An 18,759-nucleotide genomic window follows, 5' to 3' on the forward strand; every position below is an offset into this window, starting at 1 on the left:
ATGGAGCCTTCTGGAAGCATAGTTAATCTCTCTGAAGAACACAAGCCATGCGGGTGACAAGAGACCTGGTACCTCGCCACAAGTAGAGTTGCCCCACTTGATGCTAGCTCGGCTCACAGGCCCTCTAGGGGTGAGCAGTCCAGCCTGTGGCAGAAGTCACACAGGCGGGGCCGGGCCGGGAAGCAGTTTCCTTCCTCACGTCTGTCCCGTTCTGCCCTTGCCTGCTGTCGGCTTTAAAGGGGCAGCTGAGGGTAAATGGCCGGGGGTGCTGATTTTAGAGAGGATCCCCCTTTGAGCTCTGGCAACTAAACTGCAGCATCGAAGACATGACCAGCCTGGCGGAGGGCCCTGGGCAGCATCTGAGGGTGCTGGGGGCCCCTCTGATGGACTCTTCTTGCAGCTCTCTGACAGTGCCGGAGAAGAGGAGCCAGCTGAACAGAAGAGGGCTCAAAAAGGTGAGCTGAGGTGGTGTGGGGGGAGGGGGTGTTCCCAGTGCCCGTGGTGGGAGTGGGAAATGGGGGGAAAGCGAGCAGTGGCTTTATCATGGCCCCTCTGCAGGGTCTGGATCTGGGTCTGGATCTCATGTGCAGTAGTGTCGAGCCTTAGTCCCAAGAAGTCTCAACACAGTGCACACTGGCGCGTTTTTCTAGCACCAGTTCCTTGGCACTGGCCTCTGGGGATCACACAGCCTGCTGCTTATTGGTCCCCTGCGACAGGCGAGGCAGGAAGCCGGGGTGGCTGGGCTCCGTGTCTCCAGCATAGCTTTCAGGTCCCTCTCCAGGTGGACCTGGCTGAGAGGGGCTCGGTTCCAGCCGACCCATGCGCTGTGCCTCCCACCCCCAGATAAAGGGCTGCATGTGGAGGTCCGAGTGAACAGAGAGTGGTACACCGGCCGTGTCACAGCCGTGGAGACGGGCAAGCACGTGGTGCGGTGGAAAGTGAAGTTTGACTATGTACCCACAGACACGACACCTAGAGACCGCTGGTAAAGCCGCTTCTGGGAGACAGGGTGGGAGAGGACAGGCGGGGTAGGGGTGGGGGGCGTGTGGTTCTGGTAGAAGGTCTCCCCGCTCCCTGCAGGCAGCCCTTCTGGGAGCCTGGGGCTACCCCCCATGACTGGAGAGCCGTGTTCTTTGCAGGGTAGAGAAAGGCAGTGAGGACGTGCGGCTCATGAAGCCCCCTTCACCGGAGTATCCGAGCCCCGACACGCAGCAGGCAGGTGGAGAGGAGGAGGAGGAAGTGACCGTGGCCCCACAGGCCGTAGCCCTGGCAGAGCCCTCCACCTCGGAATGTATCCGCATTGAGCCGGACACCACTGCCCCCAGCACCAACCCTGAGACCATCGACCTGCTCGTCCAGATCCTCCGGTGCGTGTGTTGGCCCCTGAGGCCGCCGCCGGCAGCTCTGCACCCACCTGCACGCAGTCCCCAGGGCCTGACTGCCTTCTCTCTTGCTTAGGAACTGTTTACGGTATTTCCTGCCCCCGAGTTTCCCAATCTCCAAGAAGGAGCTCAGTTCTATGAATTCCGAGGAGCTCATCTCCTTCCCACTGGTAAGTCTGGCCGCGCCCTTGGAGCCGGCACGCCGCTTGTGCCTGCCCTCTGTCCCCTGCCGGAGATGCGCTCTGTCTGTCGTCTCGGCTAGGGAGCAGCAGGGTGGGTCCGACTGGCGTGCAGAAAGCTGGTCGAGTTGTCAGCAGGAGCGGCAAACCTGGTTGGACATGGCTGTGAAAGGCCACCCTACGCAAAGTGGAGAGGTTAGGCTCAAAAGGCTGAAACCTGACCCGCAGGACAGTCCTGACAAGTCACTGGGCCTTCCTGATGTGCTGCCACCCTGATGGCTGCCTGCGGGCCTCACGGTGAGCAGCCAGGAGGGGCTGGTGTCTTCACTGAAGAGCGGAGAGCTGTGGAGAGCAGGGAGAAAGGGGAGGCAGAGACAGGACTCCTTCTAAGGAAGAGAATGTGGGATCTTTTGTGTAGGTGCAAGACGGGGAACTTGTGGCCATGGGCAGAGGGATGGAAGGAATAGGGGTCCGCCAGCAGGCTGTGCGGCAGAAAGGGCCAGAGAGAAGGGCTTGTGGCATTGCGGGCCCAGTCGAAGGTGCAGTAGCTTCCGCTCTGGACGCAGCGAGGCCAGCAGAGGGCCCTGTGCGGAGAGAACTGGCAGTCCATGCTGTTTCTCAGGACTGGGTCGAATAAGTTTTTGCTGCACAGGGCTTTTGCTTTACGGTCTTTCTGGCAACTGCTGAGGGGACTAGCAGAGTGTAAGTCTTCCAGACGAGGCTCTGTCCCACTGGTGCGCTGTTGACAAAGCCGCAAATGGACTCGGTCCACAGACCACCCTTGGTCATTTTGGTAGCAGTGTTGGTGGGTGGGAGGGGCAGATGAAAGAGACTGAGGCAAGGAGACGGGCCAGTTGTAAAGGGCCCGAGGAAAGGGAAGGAACGGCTGCCAGCAGGGCGGGCATGGGCAGGGCTGGTCCTTGACGGGAGGCTGCAGTGGGCACGTTCTTCCTGTGCGTCTTGAGGTGGGAGCTGTCGGCTGCTGCTGAAGCTGCTCACTGGGAGAGAGAGCAGGTGGAAGAAGAGTCCAGGTGGATAGGGATGCCCTGGCAGCACCAGCGGCACCTTTCTGCTGGGGGAAGGAGAGAGGGGAGGTCTGGGCTAGAAGTAGTGGGGTCTGGAGGGAATATTCGGGTTTCCCAGGAAGCGCTTCTAGAGCAGAGCACTGGAGCAGAAGTACAGGAGCAGGGCATTGGGCCCTCTTGTGGTAGGCAGGCATATGCACCACGAGGCAGCCGTGTTATGGCTGGCCTGAAACAGCTTTCTGTGTTTAAGTGAAGCGAGGCTTAAGAGTTGAATAAAGAAAGGCTCAGTGAGGCGAAGCATCTCAGGTGCCAAGTGTCAGAGTCCCAAGGTTTTGAGCCCAGGCACTCTTAGGACAAAGGGCAGGCTCTCTTCCTGGTGTCCCTGTCCTGTCCTGTAAGAGGGGGTGGACTGCGGGCAGGACTCGGGAGCTTCGAACTCGGCCCAGCTCCTTGACGAGAAAGGGCCACGCTTCAACTTGTGCCCTTGTTTAGGCTTCACGGAGCACCCTGCAGGTCCCAGGAGGGCTAGGCTGCCCGCCATCTCCTCGGTCCCAGATGTGTTGCTTTTGGCTTAAGGTTGTTGCCAAACTCAGAGCAGCAGCTGGGGGCAGCGGGACCTCGGCAGTGGGCTGGGCCCCACAGACGCAAGCAGTGTGAGCGTCTGAGGCTATGAATAGCAGACCAACTTGTTTCTCTAAAAAGAGATTTAAATCCAGTGCAGTAACTTTGTCATCCCAAGTGCAGTATCTAAAATAAGTCCCATTTTTATTTGTTAAGCGTCCAGGTACGTCCTTGTCCGTCTCTAAGCAGGTGCTCATTTCCTTTCGCTCCACAAAGCTCACAGGACCCTGGGCATTGGGCGATTTATACGTCATTGTGAAGTTAAGCACATGTGCTTGATTATTTAGGAAACCGGTGTCACAAATGCGCACGAGTCTGTCGTCCTCCATTCACACACAACATAGGAGCTGTGTGTTACTCAACCCTCGAGATCAGGTCTGTGGACGTTAAGTGATCTCGATTGCTTTGTACGTTTACACATATCCAGTGCACACATAGCCAAGTGACCCTCGTGCCAGACTACTCTGGCTTTCCTTTAGGGCCTCAAACTTTGGGTTTCGCAAACTCACACCTGCCACTGGCTGCCTCTGGGCGTATAGCAAAGATCCTTAGTGGTGCAGAGGATTAAGGGTTGGGCTTCTAAGCACAGAGTTAGTGGCTTGAAATCCCCGAGCTGCTCCACGGGGGAAAGATGAGGCAGACTGCTTTCCGAAAGAGGTACAGTCTTGGAGACCCAGGGGGGTGGGGGGGGCAGTTCTCCTCTGTCCTGCAGGGTCACTCTGAGTGGGGATGCTTTGACAGCCCTGGGGTCAGGTCGGACAGCATGGGTGCACTCTCAGCAGCTGAGGGGAGCCTGAAGCGCTACGACATGGTCAGCAGCCACAGCCCAGGGTCTCCCTGCAGCCACTGACCTATGCAGTGGCTGGACAGGGTACAGCCAGCCACGGGCTCTGGCGTTTCAATTGCAGCCTGGGGGAGGGTAAAGGAGGGGGGACCCTGGGGCTGCAAGTGGAAAACCCCGCCAGTCTACGGGAGCCAAGCCATTGGCACAGTGTAGCAACTTGGTACTAACCTGTCCCAACTGCCCACTTCCTGCTCCCCAGACATTGTCCGGAAGCTGCCCAAAGGGGTGCTCTGTAGTGCATACATATAAGCCACAATCATATTCAAGATGTTATATGCTGAACCGAAACACCTTTGAGCAGTGGCTCACTACCTTCCTAATGCCGAGACCCTTTCATATACAGTTCCTCATCCATAAAATGACTTTCATTGCTACTTCACCACTCACTGTCAGTTTGCTACTGTTATGAATCGACCCCTGTTAAAGGGTTGTTCAATCCCCAAAGGGGTCATGACCCACAGGTTTGAGAATCGCTGCTTTAGAGCCTACTTGAAACCTGTATTTTGTACTGCTACGATACTGATAGTGCGTGTGTGTGTGTGTGTGTGTGTGTGTGTGTGTGTGTGTACACGCACGCACAGAACATGAAGCTTCCCCTGCCATCTTCATTTTCCAGGATCATACCTTAGTTAACCTCCTGCAGTTAACCTCCGTGAAAGCCTGTTTTCGGCTTTAATTTTTCTGTTGAAACCATGTGTTCTTAGTAATGGAATGCATTCTAAATGAAATAGGGGGGAAATCTTTCTGAGGTCATAGAATTTTGGTACACTTAGTGGGGCCCCTGTGCCACAGGGGCTCAACACTGGTACTGGTGTTGGGGCGGGGGGCGGGGAACGCCCATTCCTGCTTACTGACTCCGTCATGAAGCCCCGCCAGGTGACCGCGTGCACTGAAGGTGAGAGGGCAGCCTCCCGTAACCCTCCAGGCGGGAGCTCTCCGAGGGTGAGGGCTCAGGTTTTGCAGTGCGAGTTGTCAAATGCAGGAGTTGCTCACACAGCTCCCATGGACAGAGGTCGGTGGCCACTCAGCCTGGACAGCAGGATTGTGGGTCACGAGTCATCAGACGCCCTCTCCATTCGCTTGGGTCATGAGTACGTTAAGAGGCACTATGGCGGCGTCTCGTGTAGCGTTCCTGTCGCAAGAAGCTGGAAAAGGCTGGCTCTGTGCTGGCTTCTCCGTGGTGCCCAGTGCTCAGGAGGGCAGGAAAGGTTCCTGAGACGGTAAATGTGTTCGCAGTGCATCTGGAGTCCGTGGCGCTCGGTAGACCTTTGGGGCGCTCTGGTGACAGAGTGGTTGTGCAGGGGGCTGCTGACCTCCAGGTCAACAGTTCAAACCCAACAGCTCATTACTCCGCAGGAAAAGAGGCTCTCCGTGGCCCTGGAGGCTGTTCTCCTTGGTCCTGTCAGGTTAATGGACTCCATGGCAGAGGCTTTAGTTGTGGCTCTTTTGTGGGGCGGGGATGGGGGAGATGGTTGTTTGTTACGTCGTTGTGCAAGAAAAATTGCTCAGGCCTGACATTGGCGGGAGTGACAGAAGTGGATGGCTAGGCAGCCTTTCCCGGGCTCCAGGGAAGGGTGAGATAGAGCCAGTTGCGTGACTGTCAACCGTCCCATGTGCCGCCCAGAAGGGGGACGTTCTGGCATCACTGACGGCCGGTTGTCTGCACAAGCTGGCCACCAAGTGTCCCTACACGTGTGGCCCCTTCCTCCTCCCACAGCCTGCTTTCTCGGGGAGGCATCGGGGTGACGCGCACAATTCCATGCATGATGATTCACAAATCCCGGGTCTTTTTGCTCTGGAGCCGGGCCGGGGGCCCCCGGTCTCAGCCAGCCGTGGCCATCGGGGGTCTGTCCGGGAGGTCCCTGGCAGCGGGGAGCTCACGGGCACTGTGTGGCCCCTCCCGACAGAAAGACTACTTCAAGCAGTATGAGGCGGGCCTCCAGAGCCTCTGCAACTCCTACCAGAGCCGGGCCGACTCGCGCGCCAAGGCCTCCGAGGAGAGCCTGCGCAGTGCCGAGAAGAAGCTCCGCGAAACCGAGGAGAAGCTGCAGAAACTCAGGACCAACATCGTGGCGCTTCTGCAGAAGGTGCAGGAGGTGAGCCAGGCAGCGGGACTCCCTGGTCCCCAGGGAGGGGGCTTGGGCCCCTCGTGCTCCCTTCTTCTCACTCCCAGGACTCTGTGGCTCACAGCGTTCCGTGCAGCTGCCCCTGGTCTCGCCCCTGCCAAACCCACAGAATCTGAATTTTCCCCATGTAAGTGATTCGGATGCACAGCGAGGCTGAGAACCCTCCAAACCATAAAAGAGAGAGTAGTTCCCCCTTTCCTAAGAGGATGCCGAGATGAGGTTGGAAGCCTCGGAGAGTGGCCATGATCGCATAGGGTCTCGGCCCTTCACCCAGGGCCTGCTTTGCGTGTCCTGTGGATACAGGGGAGCAGGACAGCACACGGAGGTTCCTGCTGTGCCATAGATGTCCTGGTGGCAAGTGCCACAAAATACTATCCAAAACGGGGGGCAGGGCGCCTCTAGGAGGTGTGAGCTGAGGCTGGAAACCGCTGTGCACGAAGTGAGGCGATCCCACAGGGCCCGAGACCTGACGTGTGAGGACTTGTGGGCAGTAGGAGGTCAAGGGCCAGGCCACATGGCCATGGTCTGAATGAGTTGGGATTTGATGCTAAGAGTCATGCGAGTGGCTGAGTTGCCGTCTCGTTGGTCATTTCTGGGGGAGACCTAGAGGGGCCAAGGAAAGCATGAATCTAGTTCATTGTCTCGGGGAGAGACATGGTGAGGACCCTGGATGATGGCATGAGAGAAATGGATTTCTGATCAGAGAGGGGGCCGGGGATCCAGGGTGCGGAGCTGAGAGGAAGGTGGTACTCTGTATTGAGAGAGGAGCATCTTGGGAGAAGCCTGTAACCCCTAAGGCAGCTGGGAGCCTAGGGCAGAGGCAGGGCTGGAGCATGAACTTAGGGCCTCATCTGGACACAGTGGACAATGAAGGGGAAAGGAGGGGGCAGAGGAGACTCTTGACCCGGGATCAGAGAGCAAGATGGATAGATCCGCCTCCCGCCTCCGGCACTTGTCTGACCCCTGTCCTGCTCTGTTCTAGGACATAGATATCAACACCGATGACGAGCTGGATGCCTACATCGAAGACCTCATCACCAAAGGGGACTAAGGGGCGAGGCATCACCCCCTGCCCCGCCTGCCCCGAGGCAGCACCCTCCTGGGGTAGTGATTTGTTCAAGGGTTGACGGACTTAACCTTGGTTTGACTTATAATGGGACATTTGTGCTTTTGGAGGGGAAAATACTCAATTCTTCAAATCTGCCTCCCTAAGTTTATAAATATTTATTTTTAAAAAGAAACAAGATACTGTGCCTGCTGCAAGACCGTGCATCCTGGCCACGCCAGGTGCCAGCCTGAAGGGGTCCTCTGCCTCTGGCCCCTTCGAGATAGAGGCGGCCCGGGGCCATCTGGGAACCAGAGAGGCTCCAGGGCAGGCTGGTTTCTGCCCTCGCCGGGGAGCAATGTTGGAGTCTGAGGGATGGGAGTGGAGACTCTCCCAAGGAGGGGTGTTCCTTCTCGGGGTTGAGATCCAAAGGGCCGTGTGTCTCACAGCTCTCCCTCCTCAGGGATGTCAGAGTCCATCTCGCTGTGGGTGTGTCCAAACCAGCTCAGGGAGAAAGAGCTTCCCTTGTCTACCGCCCCAGTTCCCTCGGAAGCAGTCATCTGCTGTTATTGTAAACTTGTGGAATGAAGCGCCCGCCGCCCCAAGAATCCACGTGGTGAGGGGCAGACCCGTGTAGCTCTGGTCCATTCCGTGACCTTGTAGCACTCTGAATATTTGCATTCCAAAGGATTCTTTTAGGAATGGGCCATGAGTGTGAGCGGCTCCTGGTGCTAAGGTGGTAGAGGCCTCGGTCTGTGGGTGGGACAGGTCTTAGAACAGGCCACTCCTTCCGATGGTGGGGACTCACTCATCTGAGAGCCTGCCGCTGTTTTTCCGCCACATCTGCCAGTCATGGTCCCTGTGTTGGGACAGAAAGGAAAGCCAGTGAATGCTGGTCCACAGACCCAGGAATTGGGCTATGGGAACTCCAGAGGCAGCTCTGCAGGAAGTACACCACCCCTTTCCATGGGAGGACCGCCTGGGTTCACTCAGAGCCCCCCAACACTGTGCCCCTCAGCAAGTTGTCTCAGGGCCAGAGACAAAGGCAAGGGCTGCAGGGTTCTTTCCTTCCTGACCATGGGGAGGATTCTGCTGTCATTTCCCCCCAACTCTCTCGATGGTTTGGGGCCCTTTGGATTATCTGAAGACACGAGCATGATGGCCTTGGACCCTTGGTCCCTGACTTTTAAACTTCTTGGGGTTGCTCTGGCATCTACTTGACCCGGGTCATCGGTGGCCCACAGTGCCACTCTGAAGTCTGTAAGCTTGGCAGCATTGGGGAGGGGAAGTAGGCCCTACTGGAGTCAGAAGTCCTTCCCTTACTTAGGCCTGTGGCCAGGGCACCCATGACTGAGCTCTGGGCTTCCCCAATCACCTCCCTAGGGGGAGGGCCGTGTGGAGAAGTAATTAGACCCTCTCCTCTTCCTGGGAGGTGGTGGTGGTTTCCGAGGACTGGCAGTCCTCCTCCAGCCGGTACTCCTTGTTCCGCGGTCCATTCCTATCGCCAAAGCTGTTGCACTCAAACAGGAAGTTGGTGATACATTTGTACCACAGGGTAGGTAATACACGAAAGTTTATGTAGACACCTATCATCCAGATGCAAGGGAGCCCTGCTGGCGTAGTGGGTTATGTGTTGGGCAGTCGCCAGAAAGTCATCCGTTGGACCCGGCCCGTCCCTCTGAAGGAGAAAGAAGCTTTCTGTTCCCATACAGATTTTCAGCCTTGGGTCGCTATGAATTAGACTTGATGGCAGTGGCTAATCATCGTAGGCTTTCACTCTGTCTTCTCTCATGAGAATCAGCCCCCCCCCCCCACTTTTCTTCACTCTGTAATATAAGTTTAAATCTCTGTAACCGCGGCTTTGTCTTCAACTTTGTTTCCTTTTCCACCGCCTGCATTGGTTTCTGCCTCCACCTCCCTTAATGGCCTCAGAAACAGCCACCAAAAAAAGAACATATTTAAAATGCTTTTGCTTCCGCCTCTGAATGTGCCCACTCTGCAGTTTGTACCCGTCTCTGCAGTGCTGATGCAGCGTGTTTTCCAGACACCCTGCCATCTGGGGAAAAGTGACAGGTAGGAGCCCCTTCCCTTTCCCTATCCGGGGGCATTACTCCTGCTGGGAAGGGTGACGCTGCCCACTGAGCGGGCTCTTAATACCGGTCTGCCAAGGAAGTGAGTGGCTAGGCGGAGCCCTGTACGCAGGAGTGGGTGCAGAGGCGCTCCTTGGGTCTTCAGTGACCCGTTGCCACAGCACACAAGGCTGGCCACGCTCTGCAAGCCTCTCCTCCCGTGCCGGGCCCGCAGGCACAGCCACACCGCTCTCTTTCCCTCTAGGTGCCTCTTGGAGCCTGTTTCAGAGCAGCCCGGGTGGGGCCATTATCATTCGTCTTGAGCCACATGGCCAATCATGGTCTTGGATCTCCTATCGTTTATTAATGTTAAGTTTACTTGCATCCATAATCAAGGCCCATGGAAACAGTAGTCAAGAAATCCCATTGGGCGGATCTGCTGTACAAGGCCTCTTTTAAAGTATTAAAAAGCAAAGGTGTTTTGAAGATGAAGGTGCACGTGATCCAAGCCCCAGTGCTGTCAGCCTCCTATGCATGCAAGAGGCTAGCCGGTGGCGAGGAGCGGCTGCAGAAGAATTGGTGCCTGGGGGTATGGTCTGGGTGAAGTGTATTTATGTATATCTTGGGCTGCCAGAAGAAAGTTTGGGAAGTACAGTCAGAAAGTTCCTTAGAAACAAAGATGGCAAGACCGTCTTGTCCCTGCAGAAGGACATCCTGCTGGCCCACTGGAAAGGGGCAAGACTCAACCAGATGGATTGATAACAGTAGCTGCAACGATGGTGGGGATGATGCCGGCGAGCTGTCGGACATAGAGCCATCCTGAGTCGGAACCAACTTGACATGCGCGAATGCTTGTTGAACACGAAAGGACCGATGACCAAGTGCTCAGCTGCTAACTTAAAAGCCAGTGGTTTAAGCCCAGTGGTCGCTTCCTCGGAGGACAGTGTGAGCGTCCGTTTCCAGGAAGATCCCAGCTTTGGGGACCCTTTTGGGCAGCTGTACTCTGTCCCGCGGGATTGACAAGAGAGCAACAGGTGTGGTTTATTTGGGTATTAAACATTTGAGTTATGTTTCATTATGCAAAATAACCACAGAGCACGTGTGTGTATTTATTTATAGCTTGGATCTGCATCGAGAGCCTAAATTCCAAAGAAAGAAAGGCAATGGTTATGTCTGAGGGTGGAGCACTACACATTCTAAAGTATAACAGCCCTACGCCACCTTCCAAGGGAAGACCGCTGATTTCACTCCTCCCTCCCGCGTTTCCTCCAGATAATCCCCAAGAGGTACAATTCATTATCTACCCATCTAGAAGGGAAAAAGTGAAATTTTCAACATCACCACGTGAGATGAAACCTGGTCAGCTCACAGGGTCTGCCTTCTGGTGGAGACTGGGGTCTGGCCTTGTTTTGAGTTAGGGACCCTCTCATAGATTGGGTAGGAAAAGACTAAGTCCTCAACAGCAACAACAACAAAAGGTTCATTTTATACAGTCCTGGGTGTCCCATGGAACTAAGATTAAAAGCCCCACTTTAACAAAGGTAAGTGCTATCTCAGGGGACACCTAACTCCTGGGGAGGAGGTAGAGCATTTGTGTCTACTGAAAGAAAGCGGGCTCGGAACAGACTTGACAAGCCTCCGCTCCCTCTGAGCCAAGCCTGCATCTTGCTGGTTCAGCGCCCTGCCTCTTGGGAGCTTCCAGACCTATGGATCAAGGGGTGTTGGCTACAGTCACAGCTCTGAAGGACCCATAAGTCTTGACCTTGAGGCATCCTCAACTTTACTGTTCCCTTTGACCACAAGGCCTGACCTGTGTGACCTACAGGTCCATGGATTAGCTGTCCCTAGTGGATTGTACCAGTTCTGAAGCTGTGCCAGGCTGTACGGGACCCACTGGTGGTCACCAGAGTGCCCAAACTTAGAATTCCACAGACAGGTTCTAGCCATTGTTGCAGATGAAATCTCTGAGGAGCTGCCTTGGAAGCGGCCACACTGCCCTGTTTACAGCAACCAGCTCCCGCCGCAGGAGGCAGCGCCCAGTGCGCACATGCACTGCAGAGGAGCCAGGGCCCCTGGTGGGTGTGTCCTGATGCAGTCACCGTCCATCTCCTTGAGGGCCGTCCTCTTTGTCGCCACCCTCCACTTTACCAAGCAGGATGTCCTTTCCCCGGCACTAGTCTCTCCTGCCATGTCCAAGGAGCACTCCGGCCTTCCTCCTTGCGACACAGAGCGGTTTGCCTTTTAGTAGTTCGTGGTACTTTCACTGTTCTAAAGCACCCCAGTTCAAGTGCAGTTAGCCCACCACAAAAGGAGAAATACTGTATGGGCCTACTACTAAATGGCCAAACACCCAAATCTTAAGAACCGCCTTCGAAGAGGAGGTGTCACAGCTGGGGTCACTCCTTTAAGCAGGGGCCAAAGGGACAAGACATCCACTTGGTGCCATACAGCCTCCAGAGACGGTCTCGCCAAGAGTGAAGGGGAAGCTTGGTGGGAAGTAGCCCCGATCAGAAGGAGAGCATCTAGATTTCAGCAGAGCCGTTGACACTTCTGTTGGTGGGTAAGTGGAGAGTAGGATCTTCACACTGGGAAGGGATGCTCAAGAATTAAAGTCCAAGGGGGGGAATAAGCTTGGGGGTGCTTTCCTGGTTAGACACTTGAACTAGTTTCTACCCAGCCCTTGGTGAGCCACGCCAGTGCTATGTACTATGATGACCTGAGACTCCGTCCTTCTCTTGGCACATGGCATCCCTCATGGGCTACGCCAAAAGGACTCAATAACCCCACGGAATGAATGGGGCTCGACCTCAAAATTACCTGTAGCCTTAAGACTGACGGCCTATAGACAAGAGCAAGGTCCCCGGTATGAGAAAAAACAAGTGATGGCCACCCCAAGGCTATGGTACTGGTGGTCATGGGGCTTTGGCTACGGTATCTGGCTTTGTAGGTATCCAATGAAAGGTGGCCCAGAACTACCATGTATTTACTATTTTAATGCCCTCCTTGCTTTAATATGATGTATTAATCTGACAGGCAAGGTAAGTAATTTACTGGGAAATTCCCCTAGCTCCAAATCCCATGGTCAATGTAAGCAAAACTCAGTTATTTAACAGTTCAATGTACAAATCATCATCTCATGGATTGAGATTTGCAGCTGGGCTATACTTGGATAACCACCCTTTCTCTACAGTATGATACATTCTATGCCATTGGATAAATTAATAAATTCAACAGAATTGCCTTATGCCAGAGGAGGCCATAATTAATTGATGTTTTTTTTTGTCATCAAATGAAAATGACACGAATAAAGTGAACCAGACCAGTACAAGTCTGTGGACACTTGAATGGATTCTGGGCTCCCACTTAATTTTAGCCCCAATCCAAGAACATTAGTTCTTATGACATGAAGATCGGGGTGCTACAGCAAAGTGTGGTGAAGGAAACAGATGGTGCCCAGCTATTAGAAAAATTAAAATGTCTGGGGTCTTAACACTTGTCTCCAAATAAGCAGCTATCTAAGTGAGGGGTCAACTAAGTCCACGTGGAAGAAGTACACCAACCTGTATGATCCAAAGCTGACAAAGATTCCCGTATAAAGAGAAAGAGGCATCAGAGCTTAAATTGTGAATACTCAATTTGCAGAAGGCTTTCTGGTGACAGTGGGAGCCTAAAATTCATCTGCAGGGTACCTACAAGGATTAAACCTCTGGTAGATCCCCTCTGACCACAGGTGAGGGACAACAATGATCTTGTTATCAGAGACTGTTGTAAAATTGATTATGGTGGATGGAACTGTGGTTTAATATGACACCTGGTCATTTGATTTCCCTCTTGATCCATTCTGGATTTGTTCTAGTTTTAAATATTTCTTTTATTGACAGGTATTTCCCCTCTAATATTGCTAGTGTTCTTTTTAATATATACTGTTTCCTAGTTTATGAAGCACAGAGGAGGTGCCAATAGAGACAGACAATAATTGATGTAATGACTTAATGGGGACACAGGGAGGGGAGGTTGAAGGAAATAATTGGGGAGCAAATAATACAGGAGAAGGGAGGATGCACCCAGAACTCTTTAAATACAACAACTATGAAAGTATGATATGTGAATTATATCTTAATAAAAAAAATAAAAGTATCTGTGTTAGTCTGGGTAGACTAGAGAAACAAATCCATGGACCCACGTGTATAAGAAAGATTTATAGATGAGCAATTGAACAGATCAAGTCCATAAGTCTGATATTAACCTGTATTTCTGATATCTATCTATAAAGTCCTCTGCAGACTCAAAAGACACATGCAATGAGGCAAGATGATCACAAGCTAGTGGGTAGAAAGTCTTTGGGTCCAGTGGCATTGTAAGCATCTCAGCGCTGGCAGGGGTCTCTCCGTGGCTCTTCCAGCTTCAGAGGTCTTGTCAGCTGCAATGTCTCCCAGGGAGTAGTACAGAGTGTGTCTCCTACCTCCAAGAAGGCATTACCAGATTTCCCAGAATTCTCAGGAGAAGGCCATCCTACACAGATGTCTCATTGGCTATCTCCAGTTTGATAGCCTAGACTCCACCCCTACACTCTTCATCCTTAAATTGACACCAGATTTGGTGACTACCACAGTATCCAATTAGGAACATAGTACTGGGCATAGACTCCTCTTGGGTTCTATGTAAGTGTTTATGTTAGGCCAGGTTGACTAGCAAAACAAATCTAGTAACGCTCGTGTAAGAAAGAGCTTTATATCAAGAATTATATGTATATAAGAAAGATATATATATAAGAGCAACTGAACATTGAGAAAACATCCCAGCCCAGTCCAACTCAAGTCCATAAGTCCCTCTTCAGACTCAGAAGCCACACGCAATGATGCAAAATGCAGGAATATCACAGGCCAGCGGATACAAAGTCTTGTGGATCCAGTGGCAGGGACACATTTCCAGGGCTCTGGTAGCAACTAGAGTCACCCCCGCAGGAAGGTGAAGGCACAGAGCGAAGAAAAGCTGGTTCTCTCCTTAAGAGAAGGCCACACCCACAATGGAGATCCCCTCACAGGGGTTTAGGAGAGGAGATGGGTTAATTAGGGTGCGAGGTAGTACCGATGAAGAACACAGCTTTCCCCCAGATCCTGGATGCTTCCTCCCCACAACTACCATGATCCAAATTCTACCTTGCAGGGCTGGATAGGACAGAGGCTGTACACTGGTACATATGGGGGCTGGAGGCACAGGGAATCCAGGGTGGATGATACTTTCAGGACCAGGGGTGTGAGGGACGATGTTGGGAGAGTGGAGGGTGAGTGGGTTGGAAAGGGGGAACTGATTACAAGGATCCACATGTGACCACCTCCCTGGGAGAGGGACAGCAGAGAAGGGGGGGAAGGGAGACTCCGGATAGGGCAAGAAATGACAAAATAACGATGTATAAATTACCAAGGGCACATGAGGGAGGGGGAAAAAATAAAGAGGACCTGATGCAAAGGGCTTAAGTGGAGAGCAAATGCTTTGAGAATGATTGGGGCAGGGAATGTATGGATGTGCTTTATACAATTGATGTATGTATATGTATGGACTGTGATAAGAGTTGTATGAGCCCCTAATAAATTGTTTTTAAAAAAGAGAAGGCCACACCCCAAGGAGGCATCATAAGGCTGTGACCTGATTGACAGGCTAAACTTCACCCCTACACTTTCATATACCTTCAAGTTGACATAAAATTATGTAACTACCACAGTATTGTTCAGCATTTCCCCCCAATGATCGGTTGCTCTACCCAGTTTACCCACCAACAGACACGTAATCACTGTTCAAGACAGACATGCCTCCCTCCCCTCATCTCAACGTGAATTTCCAGTAAGGATTGCTTATCACTGTGGTCGGAATACCTGTTGATTGTCGGTGACTTGCCCAATGTTGTTGGGCCGCAACAGAACAGTCTTCTCCAGTGGGGGGATTCAGCTGGTTGGCACCAGTTTTGGAGAACTGATACCTATCATGGCGAACTAGTTGTTAAAAATGGCCCTTGTAATCAGGGTTCTCTCTTAAGGCAGCGGTTCTCTACCTGTGGGTCACGACCCTTCCACAGGGGTCACCAGACTCATAACAGTAGTAAAACGACAGTGAGGTGACAATGAAAATAATTTTATGATTGGGGGGGCGGTCACCATAACCTGAGGAACTGTATGAAAGGGTCTCGACCTTGGGAAGGTTGAGAACCACTGCTCTAAGGTGAGTAGTAGGGCAGCTACCCAATGTGGAAATCACAAATTTACATTTCTTAACTCTAATCACTCCAACTGTTACTCAAATTTATGCAGCAAACATGAAAGCTAATGATGGAAGAAATTGAAGTTTTACCAAGAATTTGGCAGCAATCAGTCTGAAATGGACCGAACAGACATGTTAAGAGAGTGATTAGATGTCCTTGAAAGCAGACACATAAAATCTTTTCAGATAGATTTTCAAATGTCTCTCTTATTGGACAATGAATGCAACGCTGTTCCTCTGGACTGTCCATTCCCGCCATTGGAAACCATGTGATTTTCTGATTAAAAATGGCCACTTATGCCTAGAATATCCATCGTTACGCGTTCCATTTCATTTGACAGCCTCCACATTTCCTAGATTTATACTTTGTACATTCCAAATTCCAGTGATGAGATTTTTGCACGTGTGTCTTCTCCCTTTGAGCTGTGCTCCGTCGCAAATGAAGTCCCCGAAGGCTGTAGGCTGCAGGCTGGTGGGCTCTGCGTGGAGAGAGCAGCGCCACCTCAGTCCCATTTCAAGTGCCTTCCCGCCGGAGGAGCCCGTCCTCGGGCGCCATCTCTGACAAGGTTCTGCTAACATTCATTAGGCCTTTGGTATCTGACAATCTTTCCATGCTCTGCATAAGGTGTTCAGGGGCTCCTTCCCCTGAAGTGGGCAACTAAATTCTTTGTAGTCTGTTCTTAGTCTGGAAACTCCGCTGAAACCTGACATGTGAAGTACCAGGATCACAGCAACACACAAGCCACCACAACAAATTGGCAGACAAGTGATGGTGTCCCCTTAACGGTTGCTATGAGTTAGAATTGACTCATGGTATTGCGTTTTGGTGGAATTATTTTTTTTCAAGATTAAATTGTTTATTGATTACACATGATAATGAATGATACAAGTTCCAACTCCATCGATAATTGTATCTGCTACCATTATTCAGTTTAGATAGAGTGCACAGGAGGTTCCAACAACCAGTTTTTTAAATTTTCATCATTTTATTGGGGTCCATACAACTCTTATCACAATCCATTCATCCATCGTGTCAGGCACATTTGTGCATTTGTTGCCATCATCATTCCCAAAACATTTTCTTTCTACTTGAGCCCTTGGTATCAGCTCCTCATTTTCCCCTCCCTCCCCCACCCTCCTTGCCTCCCTCATGAACCTGTTAGGTAGGCTTGGTAGGGCTGGGGGATGCATGCCCAGAGGGCCAAGCTACGGAAACAAAGGAGTGGCGCACTGCACATGCTCAGAGGTTCAGGTTTCCCGCAGGTAGGCGTGGGTGGGCGCTGAACCTGGATTGGCCCACCTAGCCCAGGTGAACTCAATTCAGCCAATGGGGTGGTTCAGGGGTCTTCCACCATGCCTCCCCGTGGAATTCTTGAAGCCGAGTCCAGCGACACTTTTTCTGCGTGATGCCAAGCAGCTTCCGCCAGGCTGCATGGTCGGGAGGAGGCCTATGGGTGCCGTGTAAACCTGAAACTTCTAACTCTCATAAAATTCACTTGGATCACAAAACCAGGCTTCGGCGTAAATTCTTTCTCACGCGGAGCCAAGGACCAAGGTATAGGTCTAGATCCAGAGACATCTAACAAACCCTTGATGATTTATAAATTATTTTTTTCAACAACCATTTTTTATAACCAAATAAGCTGATAACTTGTTTGGGTGACCATTTTAACGGTGAACGACAGGTCTGCAATAGTTACACCCAAGGTTTCAGAAAATGATGGCTTCTCAGCCCCCAGCAGTCTTTTAAGGTTATGTAGAGAAGTATGCTTCAAATCATGCTGCCATCGCCCTGAAGGAATTCCACACTTCACACTGTCAGGCAATTTTTCAAGATGGCTTAAAAGTAGACCACGCAGCGTGGGAAACAGAAAAGTTATTCCCCAGGTTGTCCCTCCATAATATATGCCAAACCGAAGGCTCGGACTATACACTTGGAGGTCAACTGCTTAAAGGTTATCTGCCTGAAGGTCATCAGCCATCTAGAGCAATCAGACCCTATAGCCTGTCCCACCCTAAGCAGGGCCAACTCCCTTCTGATAGGAATAATGGCTGGTTCCCCTGAAGGAGAGCCCCAAGACACCTATGGTCAAGCCAACTCAGGGACAACCAATGTTAAGGTGACATCTTAACTCTAGAGCCCGCCCATCTTGTTACATTTGTGCCTACTGTCACATGTATGTCCCTAGTGCCTCCCCTCCTATGGCATGTACACCCCTAGCTCATCCCCTTCCTGTTATGCGTGTGGTTACCTGCAATTGGGGGGGCTTGCATGTCCCCTAAGTGTATCCAAGCCTTGGTTGGAAATATATTCTCTCTCTGCTCGGACCTGGCTCTTGAAGTCATGGGGTCCTGGAGGTGAGCACCCGCATGCTTTATCTTGTCTGATGTCTCTTTAATTTTACCCCTCAATTAACAGTCACCTCTTGGATCCTTTTCATTGTGGAGGCTGGTACCCCACAATGCAGCACGTTTTAAAAGACGTTTACTCAGCGTCATGAACAGACTATTACATTTGGCAATCAATATCATGGGTGCAAAAAAAAAATAGAGATACATTAAATCTCTTTGGAATGCTTTACACTTTCCACAGAACAGAAACGAAAATAACCTGTTTATACTTAGTCACAAATGCAGTCCTCAAGTTCCTTTGTCCGTGCACACGGGTATTGTCTAAAACATGTCTGCTTGGTAGCAGCTAGGCCCTGCCACACACACACACACACACCCATGGTGCTTGGCTGAGTTCACACTTCTGTTGTCACCTGTAGCTTCCCTGTCTCTCCTCTCCTGCTAAGCTTTGTGTCCTGGGAGTCATTCAAATCTGCCCCTGCCACAGCGACTGCTACTGCTAGACCCACTACAGCCACCTTGGTTTCGTGGTTTGGCAAAGTATTGACCTGCACCACCACGTGGGCCAGAGTTTCTGCCTCCAAAGTTTCCTCCCCTCATTGGTCCAAAATTGGAAGATTGGTTGTTGTAATTGCTGTAATCATTGTAGTTTTTCCACCACCTCCAAAATTGCTTCCACTGCCACGCCGAAGCAGCTACGCTCACGATAGCTACTGCCCTGGCTTCCATAACTGCACCACTTCCACAGCCTCCAGAGTAACTGCCTCCCACATAACCACCATCGCTCCCAAATCCTTTCCAACCATCCCCACTGCCACCGCGTGTCCACGGAAGTTTCCACCATGACCCAAATTGGCATGC

General features: G+C 51.9%; 1 protein-coding gene across 2 annotated transcripts in view; it reads left to right on the forward strand.

Moving 5' to 3' along the window:
- MORC2 (MORC family CW-type zinc finger 2) overlaps positions 1 to 10,379 on the forward strand; it is a 51,167-nt gene extending 40,788 nt beyond the window's left edge. For both annotated transcript variants that reach the window (XM_075535131.1, XM_075535132.1), the window contains exons 21-26: positions 401 to 455; positions 844 to 985; positions 1,140 to 1,367; positions 1,459 to 1,552; positions 5,959 to 6,147; positions 7,160 to 10,379. In XM_075535131.1, coding sequence (XP_075391246.1) covers positions 401 to 455; positions 844 to 985; positions 1,140 to 1,367; positions 1,459 to 1,552; positions 5,959 to 6,147; positions 7,160 to 7,228 — 777 coding nt within the window. In that variant the 3' untranslated portion in view covers positions 7,229 to 10,379. The remainder of the gene's footprint in view (positions 1 to 400; positions 456 to 843; positions 986 to 1,139; positions 1,368 to 1,458; positions 1,553 to 5,958; positions 6,148 to 7,159) is intronic.
- Positions 10,380 to 18,759: the final 8,380 nt, after the last annotated feature.

The sequence above is a fragment of the Tenrec ecaudatus genome, chromosome 16 (assembly GCF_050624435.1).
Source record: "Tenrec ecaudatus isolate mTenEca1 chromosome 16, mTenEca1.hap1, whole genome shotgun sequence".
NCBI classification, from domain to species: domain Eukaryota; kingdom Metazoa; phylum Chordata; class Mammalia; order Afrosoricida; family Tenrecidae; genus Tenrec; species Tenrec ecaudatus.